The sequence below is a fragment of the Pseudophryne corroboree genome, chromosome 8 (genome assembly GCF_028390025.1).
Source record: "Pseudophryne corroboree isolate aPseCor3 chromosome 8, aPseCor3.hap2, whole genome shotgun sequence".
Taxonomy (NCBI): domain Eukaryota; kingdom Metazoa; phylum Chordata; class Amphibia; order Anura; family Myobatrachidae; genus Pseudophryne; species Pseudophryne corroboree.
This window is the reverse complement of record NC_086451.1, coordinates 248,442,738-248,459,568: the sequence shown is the minus strand read 5'-3', so window position 1 is coordinate 248,459,568 and position 16,831 is coordinate 248,442,738. Positions and strand designations below refer to the sequence as shown.

Sequence of the window (16,831 nt, the reverse complement as noted above, 5' to 3'; positions counted from 1 at the left end):
CAGGACACTTAAGTATTCTACCTGTCAAGGGACAGTGTTAGTTAAGAAAGAGTGCATACATTCAGGGCTGTGTGGTACAAACACTCTGTGATATATATCCAGTATCTACTGTGCTTTGTTATATCTATTGTTAACATATATAGCTATACTGAGTATTAATTGTATTGATAGTCCAGTGCAGTTTTATGGTATATAATTTCTGCATGGTACGCTTGTGACTACATATGTGTGTATGCATGTAGCTGCTGCGTGGCTGCCATATCTTGTATTTCACTTAGCGTGCTACTCCTATATTCTGTCACCTGAGGGGCTAAGTGTGTCAGGTTTTCTAAATAATATAGGTGTGGCCGGAGACTCTAGCGGCCACATAGTTAATGGCAGCCACGGCACGTAAGGGGTTAACCCCTAAGTGCCCAGTGCCATTTTGAGAGACAATGGGTGCTTGACGCCACTTTTTGAATGCAACTGGTGCTAGGCACCATATTTGAAATGTACTTACGGCGCCGGGCGCGGACTGTTTAAAAATATGTTTAATGTCATATTTCAACATGTCATATGTAGTGCTCTGTGCACAATTATAGGATTGCATGTTTAAATGTATTCATATTTAAGATATTTTAGACCTGCATTTTAACTGGAAGGATGCACTTCTGGATGACCATGCTCTGTTTTCTGTGAATAGGAAGTGACATGCTAATGGCCCTGTCCTAGCAGAGGTGTGAATGACAATACCTTTTGATGTGTAAGTTCCTTAGAGATGTTAATCACGGGGGATCTCCTTATCCCATATGTAAAGTAGTATGGGCTTGGAACCTGTTTCACGAAGCTGATTTAATTGATATACGAATCCTGAATGGTATATGCAGGAAGGAAGAACATTTATTTGATAAATCAAATACAAACCGTATTTGAAGCTATGTGATAAATGTATCAATTTTGAATGTTAAACTGATACCAAACATTGTCTGTGTGACATGAAGGAGGAAATTGTTTCATGCACTTATATCCTTTTGAAATGTAATTTATTTGTGTTTTGTAAGATATCCTGATTGGATGGAAAGGACTCAGGGGGGACATGACCCGCTGTGGTACTGTGGTTTTATTGTATAAAAAGAGGTAGCCTGTGAGCTCCAAGTGTATTATACCATTTTGATTCTGCTGTAACATCTTGCTGTATTGCCGTTGCCACTAGCAATAGGAAAGAGTCTTTCTTAAGACTATTATTGAGCAAATAAACATCGTCTGACTCTAGAAGACCGCTTCATCTTGTGACCTGCAGAACTAGGCGAAACCTAGCCCCATTTTTCTCCTGTCTCGGGTGTAACCAGCGTCTTCAAACTCCGCCTTTGGCCTGCTACCGTGCTGTGCTTAGGCAAGCAACGTTTGGGGATTCGTCAACACCACACAGGTGTGGCAAGGTGGCGTGTCGACGCATACAGAGCAGAACCGTGGTTCCAAACGCCACGGCAGGTTAGGAGTTTGGTGGCAGCGTAAACCCGCCTACGGCGCAGTGGGTGGAGTCAGTAACAGGCGGTTACTGACGGTAAGCGGGAATCCCCTATGTGACCAGGTCTCTTGTGACCTAAACATCCATTCTGTGTACTGGGGACGAGACGCGAAAACGGTGAGGGATTTCGTACGGGACCGTCCGGTCACAATAGGTATTTCACAAGATATACTTGCTGTGTATTTTCCTTTGTGATTTATAGTCACCATATATCTTTTGGATTCCCGGTTTGTGCTGACAGGAAAGTCACACTACACTGGCAGTTCTTGCTAGGTATATCGCTGCTAAGAATTGTACCAGGTTGCCCAATATTGTGCTTATTATGTCAACTACACGAGGCAACGGAGCCAGGGCTTCTCCCACATTGCATGGTGGTGATGCTGCGGACATTTTGGAGGAAAATTTGGCAGCAGAGAGTTCAGGTTCAGGGGGGTTCCTTACCCCCCAGTGGGTCTGTAGCACCGGGGGCAACAAATGACCCACCTTGGGCTACCTTTTCCACGCTGTTAAACACGCTTGTAACTAAACTGGCACCCCCTGTGGGACCACCTGTGCCAATGCAGCAGAAATGGTCCCTGCAATTAATCCGCCATGGGCAGATCAAATCTCCACTCAGTTACAGCAATTGAACCGGTCACTGACTAAATCTAAATCTCACTCTCGCCCTCCTAAGACTAAGACGTCTTCTAAAAGGGCCATTACCTCCACACAATCCACTGCTATCCCGGACACATCCTCTGAGGAGGATGGTGCATATACCGACCCCACAGACACTGACTCAGATGCTTCTGATGGGGAAGGGAAGTCATTGGTGGATGTCCCTGATTTGATTGAGGCTATCAGGCCCATTCTTCAGGTCTCTGATGAACCTGAGCCTGAGGCTGTCTCTAAAAATCCGGACAGATTTAAACGAAAGAAGGTGGTTAAACAAGTTTTACCTCTTTCTCAACACCTGGCTGACATCCGTCAGGAATCTTGGGAATATCCGGGAACAAAATTCACACTGCATAAGAGACTGTTGGCTCGCTATCCTCTCTCTGCGGAGCTATGTAAAAATTGGGAAACGCCTCCGCCCGTAGATTCTCATGTGGCACGCATGGTAGTTTCTAATGCTCTGCCAGCAACTACCATCACCTCTCTGAAGGAACCGACGGATAGATGTGTGGAGGGTTGTTTGAAAGCGATTTACACCCTAACGGGGGCTGTGCATAGGCCAACCATTGCAGCAAATTGGGCTGCGGAAGCTGTTGAGGCGTGGGCTCAGGAGCTACAGGCGGAACTGACCTCCAATGCATCTGAGCATGCTCGACAATGTCTCTCCCTATATTGCCATGGCTTCTCTGTACCTTAAGGAGGCGGCCTCCGATGCTGGGGTGCTGGCAGCCAAGGCTGCTACTACGTCCGTCTTGGTCAGACGTATCCTTTGGTTGAGATCCTGGTCGGTGGATATGGATTCCAAGAAAATCCTGGAGGTGCTTCCTTTCAAGGGAGACATTCTCTTTGGAGAAGACCTCAATAAGATTGTGGCTGATCTGGCTACTGCTAAAACAGCTTGTCTACCTAGTACGGCTCCTTCCACGCAGAAGGCTAAAAGTAATTTCCCTAGACTCTTTCGTCCTCCAGTTAAAGTAAAAGGTCAGGCATACCCAAAGCAAGCTCATGCTTCCAGACCTGCCAAGCCCAGACCGAAGCGAGCCTGGGCTGTCCGTCAGCCTGCTTCCAAAACTGACAAGCCTGCCGCATGACGGGGCGGGCCTCCCTCTGGGGGATCCCAGGGTGAAGGGCCGACTTCTAGGTTTTGCCCAGCAATGGTTGAAGACCACTTCCGATGCCTGTGTAAGGGAAGTCGTCACTCGAGGTTACTCCGTATCCTTCGAGAATCGCCCCCCTCATCGATTTTGCCTAACAAATGTTCCTCTGTACCCGACAAAGGCAAACACTCTGCATTCGGTGGTGCATTCCGTCCTGACCACAGGAGTGGTAGTACAGGTGCCTCTGGTTCAGAGGGGCAAGGGGTACTATTCACCGCTGTTTCTAGTCCCGAAACTGAACGGGTCATCGCGGCCCATTCTCAATCTGAAGTCCTTGAACAAGTATGTGCAGGTCTCCAAGTTTCGTATGGAAACTCTGCGCTCTATTGTTCTGGCCTTGGAGCCTGGGGACTATATGGTCTCCCTGGACATACAGGATGCCTACCTGCATATTCCTATTGCAGTGTCTCATCAGCAGTATCTGAGGTTTGCGGTGGGCAACCTTCATTACCAATTTTGGGCGTTACCCTTTGGTTTGACATTGGCTCCTCGAGTTTTCACAAAAGTAATGGCGGTCATGACGGCTACACTCCACAGGCAAGGGGTCAGGATCCTACCGTACTTGGACGATTTGTTGATCCTGGCAAATTCCCCAGAACTTCTCCTGTGTCATCTAGATCTGACGGTCCAGTTCATGAAAGCCCACGGGTGGCTGATCAACTGGAACAAATTCTCACTGGTTCCTGCTCGGAGCATGGTACACCTGGGAGCGTTATTGGACACTCGCAACCAACGGTTGTTCTTGCCTCAGGAGAAAGTCCTGAAGCTTCAGACAGGATTAGATGCTTCCTATCTCGTCTGCAAGTGTCGATACATTCGGAATGCAAGTGCTAGGTCTCATGGTGTCAGCTTTCAACATGGTGGAGTATGCTCAATTCCATTCTCACCCTCTGCAGAAGTTAATTCTGACTGAGTGGGACGGCCTGCCTCACCGGATCAGATCTCACATGATCTACTTGTCTCCGGAGGTCCGCCTGTCACTGAGCTGGTGACTTCAGGACCAACGATTGAGCAGGGGCCATCCCTTCTGGATATCCAACTGGGTCCTGCTGACGACGGATGCCAGTCTGAGAGGTTGGGGCGCGGTATTGGAACAACACTCTCTACAGGGTCGGTGGACCAAGGAGGAGTCTCTACTCCCGATAAATATTCTGGAACTGCGGGCAGTGTTCAATGCGTTGACAATGGCCCAGCATCTAATACAGAACAGACCTGTTCAAGTACAATCGGAAAACGCCACCATGGTGTCGTACATCAAATCATCAAGGCGGCACTCGAAGCCGCATGGCAATGGGGGAAGTATCACGGATTCTTCAGTGGGCAGAACGCCATCTGCCGGCCAGATCCACAGTGTTCATTCCTGGGGTCCTAAACTTGAAAGCTGACTTTCTCAGTCGTCAGGACGTACACGCCCGGAGAATGGAATGTCCATCCAGAGGTGTTTCAACTTCTCGTGGACAAATGGGGCCTTCCAGATGTAGACCTGATGGCGTCTCGACACAATCACAAGGTTCCGGTCTTTGGAGCCAAGGACAAGGGATCCTCAAGCAGCGTTCGTGGATGCTCTGTCAATCCCATGGAACTTTCGGCTGCCGTATGTGTTTCCTCCGGTGTCACTCCTGTCCAGAGTAATAAGCAAGAAGGAGGAAACCTACTTCTGATCGCTACAGCGTGGCCCAGGCGGCACTGGTTCTCCGATCTACAGTGCCTCTCGCTAGATCGTCCCCTTCTACTTCCACAACGACCAGATCTCCTCGTTCAGGGCCCTTGTGTTTACCAGGACTTGGCCCGTCTGGCTTTGACGGCGTGGCTCTTGAAGCTTCCGTCCTGAGGGCCAAGGGTTTTTCTGAGGCGGTCGTTCATACTATGTTGAAGGCCCGTAAGGCGGCTTCTCCTCGGATTTACCATAGGGTCTGGAATGCTTACTTTACTTGGTGTGCGTCTCACAATCATGACGTTTTTAAGTTTAGCACAGCCAAACTGTTGGCCTTCCTACAACAGGGCGTGGACTTAGGCCTTCGTCTGGCCTCCCTCAAGGTTCACATTTCTTCCTTGTTGGTTTGGATTCAGAGAAAGATTGCTGCCCTACCTGATGTTCATACATTCACTCAGGGCGTGTTGCGGATTCAGCATCCTTATGTACCTCCTGTGGCCCCTTGGGATCTGTCGGTGGTACTGGAGGCCTTGCAAGAGTCTCCATTTGAACCTCTTGCCTCTGCTGACCTGAAGTTGCTTTCCCTTAAGGTGCTATTTTTGCTGGCTATTGCTTCAGCTAGAAGGGTCTCGGACTTGGGTACCTTATCCTGTAAGTTTCCCCATTTGATTTTTCACCGTGACCGGGTGGTTCTTAGAATCGACCGGGTTATTTACCTAAGGTGGTGTCTTCCTTCCACCTTAACCAGGAGATTGTGGTTCCGGCCTTTAATTCTCCTGAGTTGTCTTCCAAAGAGCGGTCTTTGGATGTGGTACGTGCTCTCCATATCTATGTGAAGAGAACATCCTCCATTAGGAAATCTGATTCTCCGTTTGTACTGTTTGGTTTTCACAAACGTGGCTGGCCTGCTTCCAAGCAGACCCTGGCCAGATGGATTAGGATGTTGATTGCACATGCTTATGTACAGGCTCCTGCTACCATCAAAGCCCATTCTACTCGGTCGGTTGGACCTTCTTGGGCGGCCCACCGTGGTGCGACCCTTGAACAATTGTGCAAGGCGGCTACGTGGTCTTCAGGAAACACGTTCATAAGGTTCTATGCCTTTGACACTTCAGCCTCCCAGGATGCTTCTTTTGGATGCCGGGTTCTTGTGGCCGCTACAGTGCGTCCCCTCTTTAGGACATCCCCGATGTTAATCCTTGTGGTGCCCAGTGTACCACGAAGCAGAAAAACTAGATTTATGGTAAGAACTTACCGTTGTTAAATCTTTCTGCGAGGTACACTGGGCTCCACAAGGCGCCCACCCTGACGCACTTTGCTTCTTTGGGTTGATGTGGCATAGCCGCTGACACCCTCTCCTGTCGTGTAATTGGCTATGAGCGATTGTCGTCTCTAGTACCTGCTACTGCATTGGGCTGGTTAACTAAACTGAGCTCCTGTGCACGGAGGCAGGGTTATAGAGGAGGCGGCGCTGTGCATCTTGAGAACAGTCAAAGCTTTGAGCCTGTTGGTGCCTCGGATCAAGATCCTACTCTACACCCTGATGTTAATCCTTGTGGAGCCCAGTGTACCTTGCAGAAAGAGATTTAACAACGGCAAGTTCTTACCATAAATCTCGTTTTTCCGTGCACTCTTTCACCACTTTAACTTGTACATGTTTCCACTACTGGATAGAAACCCCCCCCCCCTTTGCCACAGAATATCCAGAATCCTTGTGACATGAATTTAATAAGAAATTCCAGAAACATTCCTTAGAGATTCTAGTCCATGGTGACCTGATCGCATCATGCAGCTGTTGCACATCAGTCAGCATCATATTATTGCTGTGACTCTCCACCACACCTCAAAGAAGCTGTACTGGAGCGAGATCTTCCGGCATTGGAAGTTATTAAAGTACACTGATGCCATATGTGTTATGGCAGATAGTGCACTTTTTAGCTCCATAGCAGAGCACACGTATTTTTTGTCAATTCAGAGTCCAAATCAACTCACATCTCTCTCTGACTGAACGGACATAAATGTTTGGTAATGGTGCGTATGCCTGTAGCCTAAGGACAGACCCTGGTCTGTTTTTAGACTGATCTCTTGCACAAGGGATTGGTCTCATGCAAGTGTGCACTGATAATTATGTCATTTATGTAATACAGCTTTATGTATAAATGTAATACATTTATGTATCCCAGACTAGGAAACTGATGGTGGGATGCTGTTACTTTTACATTGTTTTGAAAAAGTTTTTGCCCCCTTCCTGAATTTCTATTCTAAATTGAATAGAAAACAAGGACAACCTGAGTAAAGACAAAATACTGTTAAAAGATTATTTCAATTGTTGTAGGAAAAATTATATCCAATACCAGCTGGCCCTGCGTGAAATAGTAATTGCCCCCTTAGTTACTCATCCAACCAATGAACCAAATTGTATTGTTAATTGGTTTAAATTGGACTAAACCAGAGATTCCCAAACTCTTTCCCCAAGGCACCCCAACGGTCCAGGTTTTAAGTATATCAATGGTTGGCCACATGTATCTTAATCACCTCAATCCTCAATCAATTTGATTTAACCATCTGTGCTGAGCCATGGATATCTTTAAAACCTACACTTTTAGGGTGTTTTGAGGACAGGTTTTGGGAACCAGGCATGACTATTGTCAGCCTTGTTGAATCTAAAGATCACTTAAATAGAACTTTTCTAGCCATGTAAAGTGTGATAAAAGGTCTCAACATGCAGCACAGTATGCTGTGATCAAAAAAAAACTCTAGAAGAGATGGGTAAGAAACTCTTTAAAATATATCAATCTGGAATGGTTAAAAATAAATTTCTAAAGCTCTGGGACTACAGTGAACCACAGTGAGAGCTATTATCTACTGTAGAAAACTTAGAAAAGTGGTTAATCTACCAAGGAGTGGCTGGCATTCCAAAATTTCTCTGAGAGTGCATCAACTACTTCTCCTCTAGAAAGTTGCCAAAGAAATCAGATGACCATATGAGGAACTGTAGGCTGTGCTACCCTCCGTTAATGTTAACATTCATGATTCCACCATTAGAAAGAGACTGGGCAAAAATGGTATTCATGGGAGAGTAGCAAGGTGAAAACCTTTGTTAACCAAGAAGAACATAAAGGCTTCTCTAATTTTTAGAAAAAAAATCACATTTATAACCACCAAGCTATTATTCTGACAAGTCAAAAATGTTACTTTTTGGAAGATATGGGCAGGACCATCTGTCGTAAAGCTAACACAGCATTTCACAATAAGAACATCCTAATGACATTCAAACGTGGTGGTATTGTAATGGTGTGTGGATGCTTTGCTGATTTAGGGCTTAGGTGACCTGCCATAATTAACGAAATCATGAATTCTGCTATCTACCAGAAAATTTTGAGGGAGTATGTCCGGTCAGCAGTCTGTGAAGCTTAGGCGCAATTGGTTTAGGCAGCAAGACTACGATCTGAAGCACAAGAGCAAGTCCACTTCTGAATGGCTCAAAAGAAACCAAACGAAAGTTTGAAAATGGCCTAATCAAAGTCCTGACTTAAATCCAGTTGATATGATGTGGCAGGACCTTAAATGGGCAGCTTATGCTGGAAAATCCACTAATGTGGCTGAATTACAGCAATTCTGCAGCGAAGAATGGGGCAGAATGCCTCCATAGTGATGTATAAGACTGATTTACAGTTATTGGAAAAAATGTTTGGCTGCACTTATTGCCGCTATAAAGTCGGGAAAATCAGTTAATAAGTTCAGGGGGACAATCAGTTTTGTACATGGGTGATAGAGGAGTTGATAACTTTTAAATGTTCATTTAACTGTATTTAAAAAGTAGTAATAATATTATTTTGTGTTTACTAAAATTGTCTTTTGGTGTGTACACACGGTTAGATTTTTTCTTTCGATTTTGACTATATAATCAAAATCGCAAGAAAAGTTAGTGCAAATCACAAGGTGTTATGCCACTTGCGATTCCGATTCGATCCCGATGCGCGGTCCCGCCTGGTCGGTATCGCAAGAAAAGATAAACTGTGCAGGCAAGTCAATCCTTGCTAGATCGGTGTACTATCTAGTTCATCTCACATGTCAATTAAATCTCACATAAGCCAAAATATCACATAAGCCAATATCGTAAGCACGCATAGTCCATATCTCAAGAAAACTTAGTCAAAATCGGTTGTGCTGGGCTCCGGGGAGTTCAGGGGAAATCGCAAAGTGAAAATCGGGCATAGCAAGGATCTCACCGTGTGTACACACCATTTGTCTTATGTTCAGTTTTGTTTGATTATCTGAAACAAGTGTGACAAGTTTGGAAAAATCGAAGAAATTAGGAAAGGGGAAAACACTTTTCCCATCACTCTAATCAGTGTATGGCAGAGAATTCAATCTAGTAACTTGTGTATATCAAATTATGCACAATACATACATTTTTTGTGGTATAGTTCACACAAACTACATTATTGTTTTATTACATAACAGCACAAACAACCAGGACCGGATTTAAGGTGTGCATCAGACGTAAGGTGCTTGTTCTCTAGTCATTATTCTGAATTTTTGTCTTGCTGACAGTATTAATGTTTACTGTACCTTCTAACCACCAAAGTGAGCAGATTTTAAACATTCTTTTTTTTAAATTTCTTTACTTATACTGGAATACAGAATTTAGGGTTCAGTACAACGTTGGTTAAAAAAGATAGATCTGCCAGTCATCTGGATCACAGAGTTGAAATACAGAGGTAAGAATTTATGCAGTGCTACTCAATGAGTGATTATTATCTGTAGATTGTGTGTTTGGTTTTTAGGTTGATATATGAAATGTATGTGATTTTGCACTTTTTAAAATGATGAAAAAAATGAATATTTAACATTCTATCATTCTATTGAATTGCTTTTGAGAGAGTTCTTTTAAAGTACACGAATGGCAACCGTAAAAGGGTAAGGGTTTTAACCACTCAACTGGCATGGTCACATGTTTTGCGACCAAAGCCAGATGCCAGGCTTGGTCGCATCCCACGGGCGGATTAGGGAGGGTGGGAAGGGGGGGGGGTGCAAAACACCCCTAGATATTTTTTTTTAATAAAATATTTTTATATTTTATTAAAAATACTCTCTAAACTTTATCAAGTAATGGAAAAAATGCCAATTTCTGAGCTGTTTTCTGAGGGAAAAAATTGTTAAGTGGTTAATTGCTTATGACCGTAGCACAGCAATTATCAAGGCAAGTTTCAGTGTTATCTGAGATTTCTGGTTCCTTAAGGGGGGTACTGACGGGGGAGATGTGTGCTGAGCAATCTTAACACAGACCGCTCAGCACACATCTCTCCCACCGCTCAGCACAGTGTGATGTGCTGAGCGAGGGGGATAACAGGGGGCCACTCACTTCACACAGCCCTGAAGTGAGCGACCCGCTAGATTGAGCCTGCATGCAGGCTCAATCTAGCACCAGCGATAGCGATACGTGGAGCCGCACATCGCTATCGCTGAGGGGCATACACACGGCAGATCCGTGCTTAAAATCTAAGTAATCTAGTCAGATTGCTTAGATTTTAAACACGGATCTCTCCTAGAACGGAAGTTCTTATCTAGCTGTTCTGGAAACCACACACAAGAGAAATAACATACTTTTTTTTTGTGTTTGTTTTCCAGAACAGTTAGATTATTATTTTTTTTCCTAGGCTAGGAACCTAGATCTCTCTTGTAACATTTAAACTTGCTTTCATAATATCTGTGTCTCCACCCGCTAAAGACCATCAGCAGACGCGGCTCTGAGGAGGGCAAACCATAACAAGGTAAAGTACTTTTAGTACAGTAAACTCTCTGGTGGGTGTTAGGTTTTCCGTTTTAGTTTGAACCATTTGTTCCTGGTTGTTGGGATTGGGCTTGTAATGAAAAATGGCACTAGATTCAACAAGCATTCATTGGCTATAAAGCCTTGTTTGTCCCCATAACACAACTGTTCCCCTTTCTCTATTAAACTATTATGTAAACATTGTGTCTTTGTTATGAAATACACTGCATGGTAGTTGGAATGTAGTGCCAAATTAGGATTAATGATTATACTGTATTGCCAAATATGGAGTGGGGTGTAACTGCAGAGCCTTTAAGCCCCATATAGACGGGAGAGATGTGTGCTGAGCGAACCGCTCAGCACACATCTCTCCCGCCGCTCAGCACAGCGCGATGTGTGCTGAGCGATGCGGGGGAGGACAGGGGCCGCTCATTTCACCCAGCGGGTGAAATGAGCGACGTGCTAGATTGGCCTGCATGCAGGCCAATCTAGCACCGGCGATAGCGATGTGCGGGGCCGCGCATCGCTATCGCTGAAGGGCGTACACACGAGTGATCTGTGCTTAAAATCTAAGCAATCTAGTCAGATTGCTTAGATTTTAAGCATGGATCTCTCCGTGAGTACCCCCCTTTTACACTGCATGTGCTACTACCTGGATTGTGGGAGAGAACATTGTTGGCTGAGTCTATCATTACAGGCAACTTTAAGGATTGAGGGGTAAATGTATTATAGCGTCATGGATTGTGCCGATATAACACTGACTGCTTCGCTTCATTACCGAGGTGAAGCAGGAAGGGACATCAATAAGACGTATTAACATCTTGTCTGCTGAAGCGGGGGAGTGAAAACTCTCCCCTCAGGCGATGCCCTCTCTGACACACAGTGCTGTATCTCCCTGCTACTCATGCCAGATCCCCTGCACAGTCCGGAGACGGTGCTGGAACGGTCAGTGCTGCTGACCGTTCATACATTGCCCTGGATATCTGCGTGCTATGTTTTAGATAGCAGTGCCGATATGGACATGGGAGCATAGCACCCTTGTCACTCAGCCTGCACCGCCAATGTTTTACATAGGGGATAGCTGTATCAGTGCACATAACGTGCGCTGTTACCACTTCTCCCCCATACTGACAGTTAATACATTTAACCCTGATGACTATATTTATTTCTATTTCGTCCTAGAGGATGTTGGGGACACCAAAAGAACCATGGGGTATAGACGGGATCCGCAGGAGACATGGGCACTTTAAGACTTTCAAAGGGGGCGTGACCTGGCTCTTCCCTCTATATCCCTCCCCAGACTCCGTTTAGAATATGTGCCCTGCGAGACGGAGGCACTCGGGGGAGCTCTACTGAGTTTCTCTGAAAAGACTTATGTTAAGTTTTTTATTTTCAGGGAGGTCTGCTGGCTACAGCCTCCCTGCTTCGTGGGACTGAGGGGAGAGCAGTCTAGACCCACTTCTAATGAGTTTCAGGGCTCTGCTGCTGCTGACAGGATGCCTCCACACCTGAGGGGAGATGAACGCCGGGTACTCTCGGATGCTCGCTCCCACAGCCTGCCGTCACCCCCTTTCAGAGCCAGAAGTCAGAAGACAGGTGAGTATGTAGAAGAAAAGAAGACTTCTCTTCACTAAGACGGCATTACAGAGGTACCGCACAGCGAGTGCACAGTGCGCGCCGGGCTCCCATACAGTACACACCACTGGGTGCAGGGTGCTGGGGGTGGGCGCCCTGGGGAGCCTTTTTACCTCAGAAAAGCTGGCTAGTGGGACTAAAAGTGCCTAGGCACAGTCCAAAACCCCCGCCTGGATAAATAAATGTATATTTAAGCGGGACGAAGCGCGCCATTATGTGGGCGGAGCTTCTTCCTCACTGCTCACTCGGCGCCATTTCCTCCTCCACACAAGCAGCGCTGGTCCTTCCTCACAAGCAGCAAGTACCAGGGGCATAAGAAAATGAGGGGGGGGGGCATAATTAATAGATAAATATAGCGCTGCAGCTCTGGGGCACTTGAGGGTGTTTTCAGACCTGCATTTTGGCGCTACGGTGTGAGCTGGCTTTTTCCCTTTCTGTTCCCTGGCAGGCTTTGATTTGGTTGCTGTTTTCAGTGGACGACATTCCTCTCAGGGGGATAATTTATTGGGGACACCAAATGTTTTGGGGGTGGCCCTGTCGGCACCGCCGACTGCTGACTGGTTATCTACTTTGAATGCTTTAAATGCTAATGTCACTCTTTAAATCAAAAGTTTGATCAGTCTGAATCTCAAATCCAGCTGTGGTAGAGATCAATGGAGGACGCTTTATTGCAGGTCCAGGGCCCTCCGGGGTCGCTCAAACGTGGTGTTGACCAATTAGTTGACACGGATACCGACACAGACTCTGAGGCTGATGTCGACTATGCTGATTCCAGATTAGATCCTAAATTAGCTAAGAATATCCAGTATATGATTGTAGCTGTGTAGCTGTTAAGACATATTACATATTGATGAGGACCCTATTACACCTGAAACGAGGGTACTTATTTACAAGGAAAAGAGACGCTCCGTTGCTTTTCCTCCATGTTTTGAACTAAATGACCTCTTTGATGGCATTTGGAACAACCCTGATAAAAAAATTTCTAATTCCTAACCGGATCAAGGTGGCGTACCCCTTTCCCGCGGCTGATAGGGAAAAGTGGGAAACACCACCCACAGTTGACAAGGCCCTAGCGCGCTTGTCTAAACAGGTAGCCCTCCCTGCGGCTCAGTCGACGACCCTTAAGGAGCCGGCTGAGGAGGCTACTTTGAAAGCTATTTTTACAGCCACGGGGACGCAGCTTAGGCCTCTTATTGCGTCAGCGTGGGTAAGTAGCGCTATTGAAAAATGGGCTGAAAGTTTGTCTTCTGATTTGGATAATCTTGATAGGGATAGCATCCTAGTGACGCTTGGTTATATCAGGGACGCGGCTGCGTACTTGAAAGATGCTGCAAGACATGCTGGCCTCCTGTATGCTAAGGCTAATGCTATGTCAGTTGCGGCTAGGCGAGCGCTTTGGACTCACCAGTGGAATGCTGACGCCGATTCCAAGAAAAATATGGAGTCCCTTCCATTTAAGGGAGGTGAACTTTTTGGGGATGGCCTTACTGATTTGGTCTCGGCAGCCACCGCGGGTAAGTCAACCTATTTACCTTATGTTCCTGCGCAAGAAAAGAAACCACACTATCAAATGCAGTCCTTTCGGCCCAACAAGTATAAAAGAGGCCGAGGTAATTTCTTCCTTGCTACCAGAGGTAGAGGAAGGGGCAAGAGAACACCCGCCTCCTCGGGTTCCCAGGAGCAGAAGTCCTCCCCGGCTTCTGGCAAATCCACCGCATGACGCCGGGTCTCCCCTACAGGAGACCGCACCAGTGGGGGCACGTCTAAAGCTCTTAAATCCGGTCTGGGTTCGTTCGGACCTAGACCCTTGGGTGTTGCAAATTGTGACCCAAGGGTACAAACTGGAGTTTCAAGACGTTCCCCCTCACCGTTTTTTCAAATCGACCTTACCAGCTTCGCTTCCAGAGTTCTAGTCTGGAGCAATACAAAAATTGTGTCAAAATCAGGTTGTGGTCCCGGTTCCCCTGGCACAGCAAGGGGAGGGCTTTTATTCAAGCCTGTTTGTGGTACCAAAGCCGGATGGCTCGGTAAGACCAATCCTCAACCTGAAATCTCTAAAAAATTTCCTGAAGAAATTCAAATTCAAGATGTAGTTTCTCAGAGCAGTGATCTCCAGTCTGGAGGAGGGGGAATTCATGGTATCATTGGACATAAAGGATGCATACTTTCATGTCCCCATCTATCCCCCTCATCAAAGGTACCTCAGGTTTGCAATCCAGGATACGCATTACCAGTTTCAGACGTTGCTGTTTGGCCTGTCCATGGCTCCGAGGATTTTCACAAAAGTCATGGTAGAGATGATGGTTCTCCTCTGCAAGCGAGGAGTTACAATTATCCCATACTTGGACGATCTCCTGATAAGTTGGTATAGGACATTGCACTGTCCCTATCGATTCTGCAACAGCACGGCTGGCTCTTAAACTTGCCGAAATCACAGTTAATCCCAACAACCCGGTTGGCGTTTTTAGGTATGATTCTGGACACAGTCCAGCAGAGAGTGTTCCTCCCTATGGAGAAAGCTCTGGAATTTCAGAGTTTGGTAAAACTCATTCTGAAACCAACAACAGTCTCCATTCATCAATGCATTCGGTTGCTGGGGAAGATGTTAGCGGCATACGAAGCCCTCCAGTTTGGGAGATTCCTTGCCAGAGTGTTTCAGTGGGACCTGTTGGACAAGTGGTCCGGATCCCACCTTCATATGCACCGGAGAATAATTCTATCTCCCAACACCAGAATCTCACTCCTGTGGTGGCTCCACAGCTCTCACCTCTTAGAGGGACGCAGGTTCGGGATCCAGGACTGGATCCTAGTGACCACGGATGCAAGTCTCTGAGGTTGGGGAGCAGTCACACAAGGGGTGACCTTCCAAGGAAGATGGTCAGGTCCAGAGACTTATCTTCACATAAACGTTCTGGAGCTAAGGGCCATTTACAACGGCCTTCTGCAAGCGGAGCATCTTCTTCGAAAACGGCCTGTCCTGATCCAATCGGACAATGTGACAGCAGTAGCATACATAAACCGCCAAGGCGGCACAAAGAGCAGGACAGCCATGGCAGAAGCCACAAAGATTCTCCGGTGGCCGGAGACACATACAAGCGCTCTGTCAGCAATATTCCTTCCGGGGGTGGACAACTGGGAAGCAGACTTCTTCCGCAGACACGATCTACATCCAGGAGAGTGGAGCCTCCATCAAGAGGTCTTCACACTAGTGACAAGTCTTTGGGGGGTTCCCCACATAGACATGATGGCATCTCGCCTCAACAGAAAACTTCTGAAGTATTGTTCCAGGTCCAGGGACCCTCAGGCGGCGGCATTGGATGCACTGACGTCACCTTGGGTGTTTCCGTCGGTGTACATTTTCCCTCCGCTTCCTCTCATCCCAAAGGTTCTGAAAATTCTAAGAAAAACAAAGATTCCAGCGCTCCCTGTAGTTCCAGACTGGCCAAGGAGAATTTGGTACCCGGATCTTCAGGCGTTACTGGTCGAAGATCCCTGGCCTCTTCCTCTTCGTGAGGATCTGCTAAGACAGGGGCCATTCGTCTATCAGGACTTACAACGGCTACGTTTGACGGCATGGCGGTTGAACGCCAGATTTTAGGCCGAAAGGGTATTCCCAGTGAAGTCGTCCCTACCCTTATTCTTGCTAGGAAGGGTGTGACGTCAAAGCACTATCACCGTATTTGGAGGAAATATGTTTCCTGGTGCAAGTCCAAGAAAGCTCCTGTGGAGAAGTTTGACCATGGACGGTTTCTCCATTTTCTACAAAATGGAGTGGATGCGGGCCTTAAATTAGGCTCCATTAAGGTGCAGATTTCTGCCTTGTCAATTTTTTTTCAGAAACAATTGGCCTCACTTCCTGAGGTGCAGACCTTTGTGAAAGGGGTCCTGCACATCCATCCTCCCTTTGTGTCCCCTGTGGCACCTTGGGACCTTAATGTGGTATTGACATTCCTTCAATCACATTGGTTTGAACCTTTACGTAAAGTGGAATTAAAATTCCTCACTTGGAAGGTTGTCATTTTGTTGGCATTGGCATCCGCGAGGCGGGTGTCTGAGTTAGCGGCCTTGTCTCACAAAAGCCCTTATTTGATCTTCCATGAAGATAGAGCAGAGTTGAGAACTCGGCAACAATCTCTGCCGAAGGTGGTTTCCTCTTTTCATATTAACCAACCTATTGTGGTGCCAGTGGCTACTGGCGCTTTGGCTGAGGAAAAGTCTCTAGATGTGGTCATGGCTTTGAAAATTTATGTCACCAGAACGGCTCCAGTTAGGAAACAGAGTCTCTGTTTGTCCTGCATGCTCCCAATAAGATTGGGTGCCCTGCTTCCAAGCAGACCATTGCCCGCTGGATATGTCAAATATTCAGCAGGCTCATTCCACGGCAGGTTTGCCGTTGCCGAAATCGGTGAAGGCCCATTCCACTAGGAAGGTGGGCTCGTCCTGGGCGG

General features: G+C 46.6%; 1 protein-coding gene across 3 annotated transcripts in view; it reads left to right on the top strand.

Annotated features, from left to right (window-relative positions):
- The window catches only part of ATP7A (ATPase copper transporting alpha), a 461,725-nt gene that overhangs the window by 271,559 nt on the left and 173,335 nt on the right, over positions 1 to 16,831 (top strand). For all 3 annotated transcript variants that reach the window (XM_063937168.1, XM_063937169.1, XM_063937170.1), the window contains exon 8: positions 9,620 to 9,696. In XM_063937168.1, coding sequence (XP_063793238.1) covers positions 9,620 to 9,696 — 77 coding nt within the window. The remainder of the gene's footprint in view (positions 1 to 9,619; positions 9,697 to 16,831) is intronic.